The 15,818-nt window shown below is 37.1% G+C and overlaps 2 protein-coding genes across 11 annotated transcripts in view; both read left to right on the top strand.

Moving 5' to 3' along the window:
• LOC136838609 (carbohydrate sulfotransferase 13-like) overlaps positions 1-99 on the top strand; it is a 22,707-nt gene extending 22,608 nt beyond the window's left edge. The window contains exon 5 of the mRNA XM_067103860.1: positions 1-99. This exon is cut by the window's left edge and continues 280 nt beyond it. The gene's annotated coding sequence lies outside the window, so the exon portion shown is untranslated.
• Positions 100-2,934: 2,835 nt separating this feature from the next.
• Positions 2,935-15,818, top strand: part of LOC136838612 (claspin-like) — a 134,383-nt gene continuing 121,499 nt past the window's right edge. For 2 of the 10 annotated variants that reach the window (XM_067103865.1, XM_067103871.1), the window contains exons 1-3: positions 2,935-3,072; positions 13,787-14,361; positions 14,504-14,623. In XM_067103865.1, coding sequence (XP_066959966.1) covers positions 13,843-14,361; positions 14,504-14,623 — 639 coding nt within the window. In that variant the 5' untranslated portion in view covers positions 2,935-3,072; positions 13,787-13,842. Of the gene's footprint in view, positions 3,073-3,167; positions 3,367-3,488; positions 3,628-13,786; positions 14,362-14,503; positions 14,624-15,818 lie in introns of those variants that run through there. The other 8 variants (XM_067103863.1, XM_067103869.1, XM_067103868.1 and 5 more) reach the window with 6 other exon arrangements.

Below are 15,818 nucleotides of genomic sequence, written 5' to 3' on the forward strand. Positions count from 1 at the left end.
TTTCATCTGACAACATATGACTCATACTCTTGTGTATTTCTGTAATAAAAAAGGTTGTGATATTCCTACTCGTAATAAAAAAAGGTTGTGATATTCCTACTCCCTTTTTGTTTTCTTACACTCACATTGTCCGATCAAGACCTGTTTCCGGTTATTCATGTTTAATAATCGTGAAGCAAACTGATTTTATACCAAATTAATCTTGATAAGTAAAATTACAACTGCAAGAAAGATTCTCTGGACTAGTCTTGATGTAAATTGCAAATACAGGAATGTGTGCTGATTAGGCTATTGTAAATTAGAACTCAATAAAAATTCCATTGATTAGCCTTAATGGAGATCACAAATAAAAAAGTCTCGAAATTACTCAAAATATAAATTTGAAATATTATATAGATACCCTGGACAATTCTTAAATTAAGTTACAAATAAAATATAAATTCCATATGAATCTTTATAGTCTCAATGTGAATTAAAAATACAAGACCCTTTGAATTGCTCTTAAAGTAAATTAGAAATAAATGAAAGATTATTTATAATTAGTTTAATGTGAATAAGAAATACAAGAATAATTCTTTAGATTAGCCTTAATATGAATTGGAGACACAAGAAGGGTTCTCTTGATAGCTTAACTGGAAATGTAAAGGAAAAGAGGCTCCCTGAAGGTCCCAGGGATCCAAACTGCCTGATAAGTTTCTTTATTTTTGTAAGGAGAAACCTGAAAATGTAGTTGTTACCTCTGTTGAAGCACCGAATCCAATAAGTACTGAACCTGGTAAAAACGGCAGGCTAACGAGGAGCAATTTTGTAAATAATGATGATGTTAAGATTATTAAAAAAGCAAAGAAAGCATGTGTTGGATCCGATGGCAATACCTGAATCTGTGGGTGCAATTTTCCCACACCCTCTTGCTAAACCAGTTTGAAGGTGCACTCGATCATAAGAATATAAGTTCATACATGCCTGCTTTAAATCTATCATTTATGTCCTAAATGCTAGAATTTGTCAATCTTGAGCAGTTAACAGTTAATAAGTCATCCAGAAAGGGTAAGTGCTTTGCCGTATAGTAAGTCAGCTTGTAGACAACATATTCTACAGAGACTGCTGTATATTCTGTTGCAAATGATCTGTTAGAGATGATGGATGAAGCAAATGTAGCATGTTGGTCTTACTTGATCTCAGTGTAGTCTGTGATACTGTTGTACATGAACTTCTAAATAACATTCCAATGATCTTATTGCAGAAGCCTTTGGGTATTTGAAAAACTACTTGTGTGACAGAAAATACTGTGTACAGAATATGAATTCATGTTAAGCTTATGAAGCCCTAGGAAGAGGAGTACCGCATGGAAGAGTATTTGGACAAGTCTATTTTCTTTTATACAACCGGACTGTCAAACGTACTACAGGGACATAAGAGGTAAAATTCAAGCTATTCGCGAATGACACTCAATTTTATTTCTACATAAACAATGTTGGAGATCCAAATGAGACATTAAATGGCGTTCTTACCAGTGTTAGGGAATTGATGACATTTAAGCTGTTAAAATTAAATTAAAACAAAAATGAATTTGTTGGAACGATGAAAAACAACTTAGGAAACCTTGGTGATTTTCAGATAAATATAAATAGTAATGAAGATTGCTGACAAAGTACGTGACTTAGGTGTACAACTGGACTGTAGTTCGTCCCTTAGTACTCGAATGAAAAATGTTGCAAGGTTTACTGGCCATCATCTTAGGAATATTGCCTTTGTTAAAACTTCTTGAGTGTTTTATGCAAAAAAAAAAAAAACTGTGATTGAGTCATAAATAGAGAGAAATATTGCAAGACTCTATCATAATCTACCTAAGATAACCCCTGTATTGTTTGAGTTGCACTTGCTCCCTATCAAAGCTACACAAATAAATGTGTGTAATGACTTACCACGCTATTAAAACTGGGTGTCCAAAATATTTGAAAGACTTCCTGCGTATATAACACCGCCAATGGATGGAGTCATCACAAGATTAGCTACAAATGGTTTCAAATTATTTGAGCTAAAATGTCTTTCCAATGTTGGTTTTTGGGCCTTTAAATTTGCCGTTCTAAGACTACGGTAACTTCGCACATAACATCAAGAGGACTAAAAATGCAGAGGGCTATGACAGTATGGCTTTGACAATTAATGAGGATTGCATTGTCTCCGCATTAACGTGCAGATAACGAGTGAGTTTGCGGTTTCACAGAGTACCCTTGGCGGTTTGGGACCTCAGGAAGAATGAAGAAAGAAACAATAAATGCGTTTGTGCTGATGTTTCCTGTGTGTTTGATTTTCAAATGACCAAAGAGGCCATTAAAAAATAACCGTGTCAGCTGTGGTGCTTGTTTAGCATTTTAATGATCATCTTGAAAATTGCACTTATCTGCTTTACTGTAAATAACTTGATTTGGCATTTCACTAAAATCACAATATTTTTAATTGTTTCTAAAAGAAACATGGTAACCATATCATTGCACCGAGATCTTTTTCTTACTTAAATAACCTTAATTACAAACTAGTTAAAGGTAATCCCACACTTTAGGGGTCGAAGTTCACTGCTTCCTTGTGTGTGTTTGTTTAAGTTATCTCTCCTATTTTCAGTTTCTTTTGACAGATCTGAAAACAGAAGCGTATTTGCCAAAAAATTAGCAGTTTATCTGCTCACAGAAGCAGAGATTGTAAAAAAAATGGAAAAGGCTCTGCACCTCACGCGAATAGGAACCAAAAGAACCGGGCTCTTACTCTTCAGCAGCCGCTTTTTGATAAATGTGAAAAAAATGAGCATTTATCTGCTTACAGAAGCTGAGATTTACGATTTTCTCAAAATTCTATGGGTCCGTATCCCGTAAGAGATGTTTTTGTTTATTTGCGTTCCCCCTTTATTCCCTTTGTTTATTTTTTTTACAATCTGCTTCTGCAAACAGGTAAACTGCTCATTTTTTCATTGTGTACCGTGATTCAATAGGTATTTGATAAATCTGTGCTGATCTTGACTTTACTTAATGCAGTGAATCTGGACCCTTTAAATGCAGGATTATCAGAGATAAATAAGTAAGTCATTCATAACAATCAGCGGTATTTCTAAAATAACTTCGCAAATTATGGCCATTTGATATACTGTATATTTCAATACATTGCTTTAAGAACCATCGCCCAAGTTAAAACTTTGTTTACCAATTCGTTCGCGCCAAGTTTGTCGGAATTTGGTCCCGTCATACAGTGCCTTGTGAAGTGAGTGAAGTTTTTTTTATCGATTCTCTGTGCGAATTCCGGTTCTCTTGAAATCGGTCGATATTCTCTGAATACTGTGTGATTACATTCATGAAAAAAGGTGCAGTCAAAGGGGTAAAGTAATCGAATTGTTTGAGTATTCCCTCATGTTTTAAGGGTGTACGCCAGGGTAGCGTAACAGGTTGAAGGGTTGCCCTTCATGCTGATTCTGGCCGGGTCCTTCCTAATCAGGCGGCAGTTCCCTCACGAAAGGAACAATTTCAGTTGCCTGCCAGGCCCTCGCGCTGTGCTTACCACCGGCCTTGCGCCTGTGAACGTTGAGACAAATGGGGTCAATGCCTCGATACCAGCCATTGCAGGTTTAGGAAGACAGGGGTAGGCGTGAGAAAGATTAACCTTTCCTAGGATGCCGTGTCATGACCTAGAAAGACCTTACCTTTCTAACTCAACTAGGGCGCCGTGCCCTCACGTCAAGTAACACAGATTATCGCTGTCTCCCTACTGCATACCAACCAGGTTACCCTCAATTTGCATAGATATAGGACAGTTTTCATATGAGGCAAATGAAGTTTGAACAAAAACAATGCAAATATCGAGGGTAATTCTAAGCCACAGTTCCACGGCGAGCTAGATTATGGCAGTTGACGTTTTCCTATGTTATTTTACTTGCTTTACAAGAATTTAAAGTAATCTTTTGTCGGCTGGCTGTAATTAAACTGTAATTGACCTTTGAAGACACACAATGGGGTAGCTCTAAGCCGGCATTCCATGGCGAGCCCCCTGCCATAGCAAAATTTTAACCAGTAAACACCCCTAAGGTACGTTAGGTTGGTATTTTTAGGGGGTGTTTACCAGTTACAATTTTGCCATATTAGCTACAGAGGGGGTGGGGGGCTCACCGGTGAATGCCGGCTTAGAGCTACCCTGTCGTAGTCTTCAAAGGTCAATTACAGTTTAGTTACAGCTGGCTGACAAAATATTACTTTAAATTCTTGTAAAGCAAGTAAAATAACATAGGAAAACATCAACTGCCATAGTCAAGCTCACTGTGGGACTCACTGATGTCAAAGTAAATTAATAGCCCAGAGTAGCTGCTAAAATTATGGTATTTCTAAGCAACAACTCTGCACCGACTGTTACCCAGAAAATTTACTTTTCCCATACTTTTAGTGTTGCTGATGAAGGAGGTGGTGTTGTTTATTGTCGGTCAATTATTATTAACCTCATATCTACCCAACATGGTTGGGAACCCTTTGGGAGCGTTTGGAGAGCAACCGGACTGCCGTGTTGTTGTTAGGCTATGGAATGGTTCCACGCATGCACAAGTCATATGTTTAAGGGGAGCGCACTCTTTGATTTTTTATGAATATTTTTGAAATTTAAGAAAAATGGTTAAATGGCCGTAAGACATGAGCAACACCTTCGTTATCACGTGACTAAAGCATTTTTTCGATGGGGTTTTGGGCCTCCGCCCCCCCACACGGTGAGGTAGGGCTGACGTTTGGCTCCTAATGACTATTGTCATTTTTTCTTTTATTCGCCTAATTTATTAATTATTTTGATTTTTATATCTCCTTATCTCCTACGTCTGGCAACAACAATGGCTTGTTCCTTGGTGAATGCGTGGTGACGTGGTCTAAGAGACAGGGTGCCGAGTCAGTTGCCCCCAAATGTTGAAGGCGGTTGGTGGGCAACTTTTTACTCTGAGCAATTTTTTATTTGTGTTTTTGCTGTTTTTTTTTTTTTTTTTTTTTTTACATCCAGTAACTCTAAATACAATCTATATACTTTCCCCTTCAAAAATACACTCACAGTTGATGAAATGAATAAAGGATGATGAAAAGTGAGTATATGATGACAAATTCATTATATCTAGATCTCAGTTACATAAAATAGTGTCGGGTATTAGATGCAATGTAGGAAATTGCAGGGGTAAAGTTCAGGTCGAAGTCTCTGCCAATAGATGGGATACTGATATTTTAATGAAGTGCCAATCGTGTAGGTTTACAGTTAGTGCCCCAGCAAAGTGAATTAGCAATGGAAAATCTCAGCACCATCAATTGAGTGAGATAAATATTGAGGAAATTAAACACAACTTTGACTATGAGAAATTCAACTTACTAGCACATCTGTTTGGCACAAGTGAAAGTATAGAAGTTCTTCATTCGAGAGACAAAAAGGCTTGAAAATCAAACTCCAGAGACCAAAAAGACCAAACAAGTGAAAATAACGACTGAAAATGAGTCAAGAATATCAGCCTGGTAGCTACTAAACTTTTAGTTTTTTAGTTTCAAACCAGGCAACAATGAGTCAGGTGGTACTTGATGATACCCTCGCCTTGAGCGAATAATACCCCTTTTTTTATAAAAGGGGGGGGGGTGACCTGGAGCCAGAAATCAACCAGAATAATGCTCTAAGATAAGTTTTTTCCACGAGTGCCAAAAAAAAACACTTGTTGACCTTTACGGTCGTTTTTCTGAGCTGACTACTTTTTTATTTTTAGGCCAATTTTAAAGTTAAATATACCATTGGAAAGAGGAAAGAAAGATGAATATTTTTTGGGGGGCTAGATTTTTTCTTTGGGTGACGAGGAACCCGTGATAATCAAATTATACAAATTTTGGGGAAAATCCCCCCCTCGCCCCATCCAAAAAAAAAAAAAGAAAAATAGAAAACTCTTCCCATGGTTTTTTTCCTACTATGATATACTCTCTGTGTATGAAGCCGAATTGCAATAGCTTTAAAAATGAAGGAGGAGAAACATTTTTAATTTTTTTATTTTTTAAAAATTCTTTAATAAAATCCAAAATAATCATCCGATCACTCAAATTTTTTCTGGAACATCCTGTTATGTATAACATAAAAATTTCATAAAAATCGGAGCATTATTTCTATATAAATAAACAAAGAACTATAAAAATCGTCAACCATTGCTCGAATTCAAGAGGCAAAAGCCTTCCTGGCCATGCCCCCCCACTGAAGGAAGGTTTAAAATTTTGCTATTTTTATACCTATGATTAAGAGAAATCTGGCATCTTTTATACTCAAGAGTGAGCTGAATGGTTGGTGAGACTGTTGACGTCACTCAAACAGAGCTAAGGGGAGGGGCTAATTTTATCGCGATATTTGAAAATAAGGTGTCGATAATATCGACGTCTTCCTTATGCAGCATATAAAGTGTCGGTTTTAGCGCCGCACCTTGTTGGTTAAAGAGAAAAAACATGAGCGACATCATTGCAGGGAGCCTGGTCTTTCTTCTGGGCAATTTATGCATCCCGTAATGACTGATCCAGATACTTGTTGACAAAATCATCTGCAGGGATTTTGCCAACATAAACCGCCTATCTAGTCGGTTTAAAATATCAGTAGAAATCGCAACTGCATGAACGATTATGTGTCTAGCTGGGCTGACGTGGAAGTACGCGATGGTTCTGACTTGAAATTGCTATTATTATTTAATTTGTTACATGTTCTTTGTTCCTGGAAAGTGTATAGTAAGTTGCACTTTGAGTTAACTAGAGATTTGGATCTGAGAAACTTGGTTGTAGAAATTTGATTGTAAATTTGGGATTGTTCCAACATGATGTATAAACCATCAGTCCTTTGCATTAGGAATTACTCTCACCGAAGCTGGAAGCGGCCGTTGAACTTTGAACAAGGTGGTTAGGCAGTTAACTACCGTCCGAGAGGAGGGAGTCCCGCCTGCCCGGATGTAAACATTCCAGTTTGCTTTCGGCCATCATTGGGTGTGGACATGTTTCTTTGCTCTCTGCCCGGACTGACATTGAGGTGATTTTCCCTGGTGGGATCTTTTTCTTGTAGTTTTGCATTATGAAAGCCTTTGATGAACCCCATAAGCCTGCCTTCGCCCAGCGTGTGTGCCCTGGGGTGGGCGATAAGAAGTGCAATAGCTTTCGATCTAGTATTGACATGGGCCCACAGACCCTTTGCTCTTCTTGCATGAAGTGTGTGTTCACATACTTCACTGTGTTCTGAGTGTTGTTCCTGGTTGGCCGAGCAGTGGTTGAAGTTTGAGGGTAGGAGACAGTACCTAAAGAAGCCAACCGAGGTGTCATCTGAGGGTTATATGACCCCGATGACTCCCAAGGTGGCTGACCCGTCAGGATCGTTTCTCCCTCCCGGCAAGCTTCCCCTTCTTGCTGCCTCTCCTTCGGGTGAGGACTCCCCTTCGTCTTCTTCACTCACTTCGTCGGGTGTTGAAGACTGCGGGGGAGCGGACGATCAGGACATCCTCTTGGGGGCCTCTCCTCACACTGGGGGTTGGGAATCTTTTCCCCCAGAGCGAGTAGACTCCCTTCATTAACCCGACCTTGTCTTTAGGTATGGCAGTAGTGACTTCTCTCATTGGGCAGGCTTCAAACCTTACTTCTACCTGGCGTCCCGTCATTGGAGGGCCTGCTGTCTCACCTGTCTGGTGCTCCAGTGGTGACCCATGCCGCAGCTACTGCTACTACATCTACAGTCACCATGACTGCCTTTGCTAAAAATGCCAGTGATTGTCACCTCTTACCTGGGTACCCAGGTAACAGCCCTGCCTGCCTCTCATCATGCTGTGCCGCTGCCCCATGGCTCCCTGGTCCTGCTATCCCTGCCAGGTCCCTCCAGTATGGTGACTTCATCTGTTCCCTACCTCATGGGTCCTGCTGTTGCCGACCTCCGCTTGTTCCCCGCTCCGGTCCCGGCTCCTGGCTTACCTGGCTCCTGTTCCAGCTCCGCCCTTGCCGACCTCTCATGTCTCGACTCCTGGCTTCCCTGGCTCCCGCACTGCTCCACCTACCCTGGCTCGCTGTTGACGTCTCTGCTGCCCAGGTTGCTCCTGCTACCCTGGCCCCTCTGCGTCTTCTGCTGCTCCCTCCTGGATGGGGGACCTGACTGCCATCATGAAGGTGATAACGAAGAAGAGGTCTCGGAAGGAGTTGTCGTCTTCATCATCATCATCTTCGTGGTTGTCTACTACCTCTTCCACTTCTTCCGAGGCTCATGGGTCAAGGAAGGAGAAGGCTCTCTCCCCCCTCCCTAAGAAGTCCCACCCTGGGACTTCTAAGGAACTGCCTCCATCCACAGGGAAGGCAGTGGGACCTCTTGTCGGCTCTTCCCTGCCCACGGGCCAGGGAACCGAATCGTTGACCCCTGGGTCAGTCGTTTCAGGAGCTGAGGGCGTGCAGACCTCGGCCTGCTTACCTGTTGCTGTGCCGAAGAAGTCCACTTGTAAGGCTGGCTCTGTGTCGGATGCTCGTTTGTGGGCCACACGGTGTTCCCACTACATTTAATCCTGCACATCTCTTTTTCCTCTTCACGATCATATTGTAAATCTTCTAAAATTTCTAAGACATCCTCCCAGTTTATACTTTTACCAGCCCATTTCCTACTTTCTTTTTGTTTCACATTGTTTCTACTTATTTTTTCAGGTACTGTTAGCAAAAACTTCTTCCTTATTTTGTTTAATATCTTTGTCCCCAAATTTCTTTCTTGCTAATGTTTCCAATCTGTGTGCATATAATACTACCTCTTCTCCAGGTTTCATTCTTGCTTCTTCAAAGTGATTATCTTCCTTAAATACAATACAGTACTACCTTTCATCCTATAGACTTGTCTGATTATCCTATCTTTTAAGATATCATATGGTAGTTCACACTCACAGATGCTCTCCCAGCTTATTTGCCCATATCTGATTATTATTACCATATTTTTGCCTACAATATCTCTATTTGATAAAAATATTCCTTAATATCCTTCCTCTTTCTTAGATCATATTTAGCAATTTGTGGAAGTTCTTGAAGGAACATAATACTGTAGTCCCTATCGTTGTCTCGTCAGTTTCGTCTTGCTCTTCCTCACTACTAATTCCCAATGTCACTTTCTGTGTCCCAACTATCTTTTGTCAGTTTATACCCTTTTTGTTTTGGCTTAGGCTTCTTACCTTGACTCTTTTTCTTATGTTTTATCTTCCTCTTCGTCACCACTTAATCCATGATTATTGTCATCTACCCAGCTATCTTTTTCTTCCCTAGTCAAACCACCTCTAACAGCTCCCAAGTCTCTCCTGGGTACCTTTTGAATAGCTCCTTTACTCTTGTCTTCCTTCATTTCTATATCTCCATCTCCAAATCCTTTTATGACTTGCTGTTTGTCTATCCACAAATTCTCCTATCTCTGTCCTTATTCTTATTGACTGCTCACTTGAGGCTTCTACATCTCAACCAACTGTTCCATTTGCTTAACAAGTTTTTCAAAAGCTTTCTCTATTTTTCTGTCTATCATTTCTTCCATTTCAGATTTCAAGTTTCTTATTTCGTCAACTGTAGCATGGACTTCGGGTAACTGACCTTTTATAGGACTAAACAATTTTTCCCCTGCCGTCAGCCTTCTCTCACCTTCCATATTTCCTCCTACCTTCTTACTGGTTATTTCCGTTATCTTAATGACACACTCACTTCGAGGGCCCCACGTTGGGTGCCAAAGTAATATGTAGGAGCCAGAAAAGACAATTAAACTCAAATAAATAAAGGTACAGTAGTTAGTTTCAAGTGAAAATATGTAAGGCTATTCAGACTAAATTTTCCTGAATATTAATTTATATTCTTTAACTAACTTACAACTAATAAGTGGAATTTTGGGCCCCTTTTACAATACTGGGTGGCCAAAATTAGAACAATAACACTCAAACATATATGTTCACATAAAGATGTAAACTGTAAAGCTTTTTAACAAGAAAACTACAACATACACACTCAATCACACCAACATCTACAACTACTTAATGATTAGGGATTAAGGGGAGCATTTGAAAAAATCCTTTATTAATAACTCTGGTTTTTTTTTGCATGAATCTGTTTGAAATTTTGGGAATTGGTTAGTTTATGTATAGCGAAAAAGTCAGTATTCATATTTTCTTTTTCGCCCCCCCACAAATTCTTTAAAAAAACTCAGCCATAACTATTGCAATGTAAGAGCTGAAATTTACGTGGTAGACAGGTATTATAGATTAGAATAAAGTAATAGAGCGTTTTCTTTCATTTTTTTTTTTTTACAAATATTTTTTGATTTTTGAAAGATCTTGGATCGATTTTGTGGAAAAATAAATCCCAAAAATATTTTTTGGACAAAATAAAAAAAACTATAGTTTTGTAGACAATTTATTTAGCTTTCATTTGCTTTTTGTTTCATTGAGATAGGTGAATTCGTTGTCAGAGTTTCCAGTTGAAGGTCGATAACTTTAGTTTTGAGATATCGGCCTCCAACATTTTTTGCTTGTCTGTCCATTTATTTGCTTGTTGTCTCACACTTTGAGAATTTTATGACAAATTTGATATGTTATATCATATTGGTGTTATCTGTGATTATTATTTTATGTATATTGAATTATATTTTATATATTTAGGCTCCTCTTGGCCCCCCTCTTTCCTCTCTCTTGGAAAGAGTATTATCCCACATTGTGGGAGGTGTCATAGTTGCCCACACTCCTCTCTGTGGCCAGGTTATTAATTCATAATTAAAATGTGGCTAAAAGGCTCCTGCAGCATAATCCTGAGTCTTTTTCGTTTCCTTCTTTGGCTTCACAGTCTTCATCAAGCTGTATCTTCTCTCTGTAACTTGAATGTTCAAGGCTACATTTAGTTCTTCCGGACTGATGTCAAGTTCATATAGAAGAGATGACTTCTGGTAACCAAAATTAAGGTCCAGAATAGCTGTTTCTGCCACAAATTGAAGACATTGAAGTCCAGCAAACTTTACTTTGCTTGCTCCTTGCCACATTTTTTAATGAAAACTTTAATTCACATTTTGTGTCAAACCTCTCAAACATCTCTCTAGAAGCTCAGTTGTAGTGAGAGCCTCATAAATTTTCCTGGTCTCGACATGGTTTCTTCTGAACAAAGAAGTATTACAGAGCCAAGAGAAATACAAAAAATTGACTTGCAAAGTAGTATAAGTGCGCTGAATGAAAAGTGTGTCAAAACACCGGCGAGGTTGGGCAGCGTGACATCTTGCTTCGTCGAGAGCTGAGCTGCCACTGATCACCCAGGTGGGTACACGCCTTCACCCAACAGAGCCTCTACGCACTTGCGTAGGATTTAGTTGCCATGTACCGCATTTAGATATTCTTCTTTGATAGCTAAATTGAAATTACTACTGATATACTGAAGTTATCATTACATTATACGAAAACTGTAATTTTCCCAGTGATAGTAGGGTTACGATTTTGGCTTATAACTCCAAAACTATTGCAAATTTTTTAATAAAATTTTCTGAGAATATAGTCAAGAGGTGTAAGAGTCCGTATGTGAAATATCAGGAAAAATTTTGATTTTTCGATTTTTTCGTCAAATGCTCCCCGTAAACACAAGCAACAAAATATGCATATCAAACGAATTACTTTCTGCGTGCAATTCAACATAAGAGAATAATACAGCAATACATATAAAATAGATTAGACAGATTAAATGGACATATATATACTTAGTATTTACTTGTCCCTTGAACCTTAGGGTCTTTAATCCAAATAAGAAGACATACTGTATATGTATATATATATATATATATATATATATATATATATATATATATATATATATATATATATATATATATATATATATATATTATATATATTATATATATATATATATATATATATATATATATATATATATATATATATATATATATATATATATATATATATATATATATATATATATATATATATATATATATATATATATATATATATATATATATATATATATATATATATATATATATATATATATATATATATATATATATATATATATTATATATATATATATATATATATATATATATATATATATATATATATATATATTATATATATATATATATATATATATATATATATATATATATATATATACATATATATATATACATATATATATATATATATTACAGTCATACTTGAACTTGCGAGTTAGGTTCCATAAATGCTTATTTGTAAAGTTTAAACACTAAATATGACCTAATCATGCTCCTAAATTATTAAGTTAACTTTTAAATGGAATTAAAGTTACTGTAATTTCATTTAAAAGTTAGCTTAATACATTACCCTTAAAAAAGAGAAATAAATGGTTTACATAAAAATTGAGAGTTGTAAGGGAATTTCTCTCTCTCTCTCTCTCTCTCTCTCTCTCTCTCTCTCTCTCTCTCTCTCTCTCTCTCTCTCTCTCTCCTTCCAACCGATCTATTTTTAGAATTGTCTCAACCTCTTTTTAACAGCTTCTTTATTCTGCGTCTCTTTCTCTTTGTTCTGGAATGCTTTTTCATGAACAAACAGTGTTTTGACTAATACAACTATTAGTTATTATGTCTCTATGTTTTAGAACGTATTTGCAACACTAGCGCATTTACACTTCGCAGATGATACAGGTCAAATTAGATCAATTTAAACTATCTACTGTACAGGTAAAGATGTACAGAGAATTAATAAGTTGTAAAAATGTGTGAGCGATAAATATGAACGAGAGAGAGAGAGAGAGGACCAACACAAACGGTAAAGAACCGCCTGGTTCAAGGGTTGTCCTTACTTAAGAGAGTGAAATTATTTATCAATTATTACGGAGACAGAGAATAACGAGAGAGAGAGATTGTCTTTACTTGAAATGTCAAGTTATATTATTTATGAATTATTACGGAGAGAGAGAGAGAGAGAGAGTTAGCTTAATACATTACCCTTAAAAAAGGAAATAAATGGTTGACTTAAGAATATAGTGTGTAAAGGTTATTTAAAAAATATAAATACTGTACTTAATTTAAGATTTATTTTTTAAATACTTACCTCTGCATTATATAAATTGACCTCCTTACCTATTAGTCCCCTGGTTGTGGGTGGGGGAAGTAGATGGATAGGAGGAGGATATTCATAGAAAACCTAGAGGTCTCGTTTTTTGTTTCAATTTGTCAAACTCCTGCTGACGTGGAAATAAAACCTGTATAATGGAGAGGTATTTTTTAAAAATAAATCTTAAGTATCTATATTATTTTTTTTTTATTATTATTGAAAATTATTTGATTAAAAAGCCAATCTTCATTCTGATTTTTCCCTGTTACTTTGGCCTAGACCAGGTCATATTTTCCCTTTTCAGGATTTTTTATTTATTGCCCTTTCTTGAACTGCAATTCATTTATTAGTGAAGTCATAACCTTTCCTCAACTAACCCCTTAGGGTGGCTATTCCATTAGTTCACCTCATGCAGTGCACTGAAGGCATTACTTAAGGTTCTTTGCAGCGTCCTTTTGACCCCTATCTGCAACCCTTTTCATTCCTTTTACTCTACAGTACTTTTCCTCCTTCAATACCATTTTACCCTCAATTTACCTTTTTAGCGCTTAATAACCTCAAACGTCCCTGCGCTTGGCCTCTGGCCTAAATTTTATGTTCCATTCCATTTCCTCAACTAAGTTGGAATTGATACTGAGGTATTGTTATAAAATGAAAATTGAAATAATTTTTTTTTTTTTTTTTTTTTTCCAGAGTAGAGATACCAGAACAGCATTGTACAGATCAATTGACAATTGACACCAGTTACTATGGATGTAGATGTTAATGTAGTAGGTTTTGTAGATCCTATTGTCAACAAAGTTAAAGGTTCATTGGCTGGACATAGTTCAGAAGATGAAGGCATATTTGTGTCCCAAAAGCTAGAGGGACTGATTGAACAACCTGGAATTGCGTCGGTGTCAGTTGATGAACATCATCTTCAAAATGAGGGAAATACTGACTCAAACAAGATTTCCCTCTCATGTGTTTCACATGAAGTTAATCACTCGGATGACAGTGAGGATGATGTGAACAGTAGAGTCATTGCTGCAAGAAGGAAGACTGCTGCTATCTTATCAGATGATGAAGAGAATGGTGAAGGTGATGGATTGACAATAAATTCAACAAAACCGTCAGTAATGATTTTTAGTGATGAAGAAGGAGATAGTCATATCTTTAAAAAGCGAATATATCAGAAGCCAGTGGTTGATAGTGAAGATGACGATTCAGATCATGGCACTCAAAAAGGTTCACCTTCTAAGGGTCCTGGGAGTCCCTCACCAGCTAAGGTATGATATACATAGAGTTTATCACTGGTGGTTGCAATATTGGAAGGTAACTTGCTGCATTATTAAGATATGTCAGTTATTTTAAATTGACAATTCTGAAAACCAGTAGCACAATCAACCATTTTATATTTTCCTTTTTCAGCCTGTTTATCAGTATAATTCAGACCTTTATGATGCAGAGATGTCTGACGAAGAAGAGCACAAACCTGAGAGCGTAGAACGTTTTGACAATGAAGAGAAGTCTTATAATAAAAATAAAAAGGTGGGCATTTTCTTATTTCATGAAAACTTCAAGTACTGTTAGCTTCATGATACTGAATTTGCAGAAGTAGGCAGACAGCTTGAATTCTTACTTGAGTCAGCATTTGTATTGATAGTTAGGTCAAAATTTATTTTAGTTTCACCTTTTTTTTACAAGTGCAAAATTCATTGTTATGCATGTACTTTGTTACAGTGTAAGACTGCTTTTTAATTTTTGTACAGATATTGAGTTTTAAAAGCCATATATTTTCATATAATCCATTCCTTATGTTAGCCCAACATTGAGTAACAAACTGCTTAGATATTTCATTCTTTATATAAGAAAACTTGAGTTTACAGGTAAATGTTACCAATTAGCTGCGAGAAAGAAATGCGGTTAAGAGTTGTTCCCACAAAATTACAAACCTTTGTTCTTTACATTGGGATTTAGCTTATAAACATAAGCTTGAATGGCCATTCAAACTTACTGACAAGATGTTAATAACTGAGAGGCAGGGGGAAGGCCTGCCCACCTGTCAGTCTGCGCTCCACTTAGCTTCTGACCATAATGAGGTCATACATCGTTCACAGCTCTCTGCCCGACTTTTGTTGTTCAAACTTTTGTCGATTAAACTTGAGTATTCCTTCTCCTTTTATGGTTTTGTACTTTGTTTATATTGCAGTTTTTGAAATGCATCAGTCAAATAAGCTTTGTTGCAAGGAATTAAGTATGGTTTTTTTCTTTCCCATTATGGGTACTGTTTTGATTGTACATGTAACAGCTGGTAGTTACACAGTAGCTGTATCATTTTCCCTGATACCTATTGGTATATATACCTTTCAGGTACAGTAGATTTAGCACACTTAGATTTTCCGTGGTGATAAGGTTTACCTTATTGAAAGTAATCGTGCTACCACGGCCTTCCTTTATATTAATAAAAATTAGACTATGTAGCCTTAGTCCTCTGATTTCTCCGGCTTAGTCTTTGTGATTCTTGACAGCTCTGCAGACAAGGTGAGTTTTGACAGTTATGGAAGGAGATAGAGGCATTCTCCTTCCCTTTTTTTATCATCATCTACTTCATTCTTCTGAACTTCACATATGCTCTGACTATGGTTGCAAGTGGGGTGGGGGAAGTCTGGCCCTCTTTAGAAGGCTTATTAAGCTTCTTTCTGAGTGCCTTTCCCTTCAGGGTAGGGCAGGGCAATGGCAATTA

This window comes from Macrobrachium rosenbergii, chromosome 5 (genome assembly GCF_040412425.1).
Source record: "Macrobrachium rosenbergii isolate ZJJX-2024 chromosome 5, ASM4041242v1, whole genome shotgun sequence".
NCBI lineage: Eukaryota > Metazoa > Arthropoda > Malacostraca > Decapoda > Palaemonidae > Macrobrachium > Macrobrachium rosenbergii.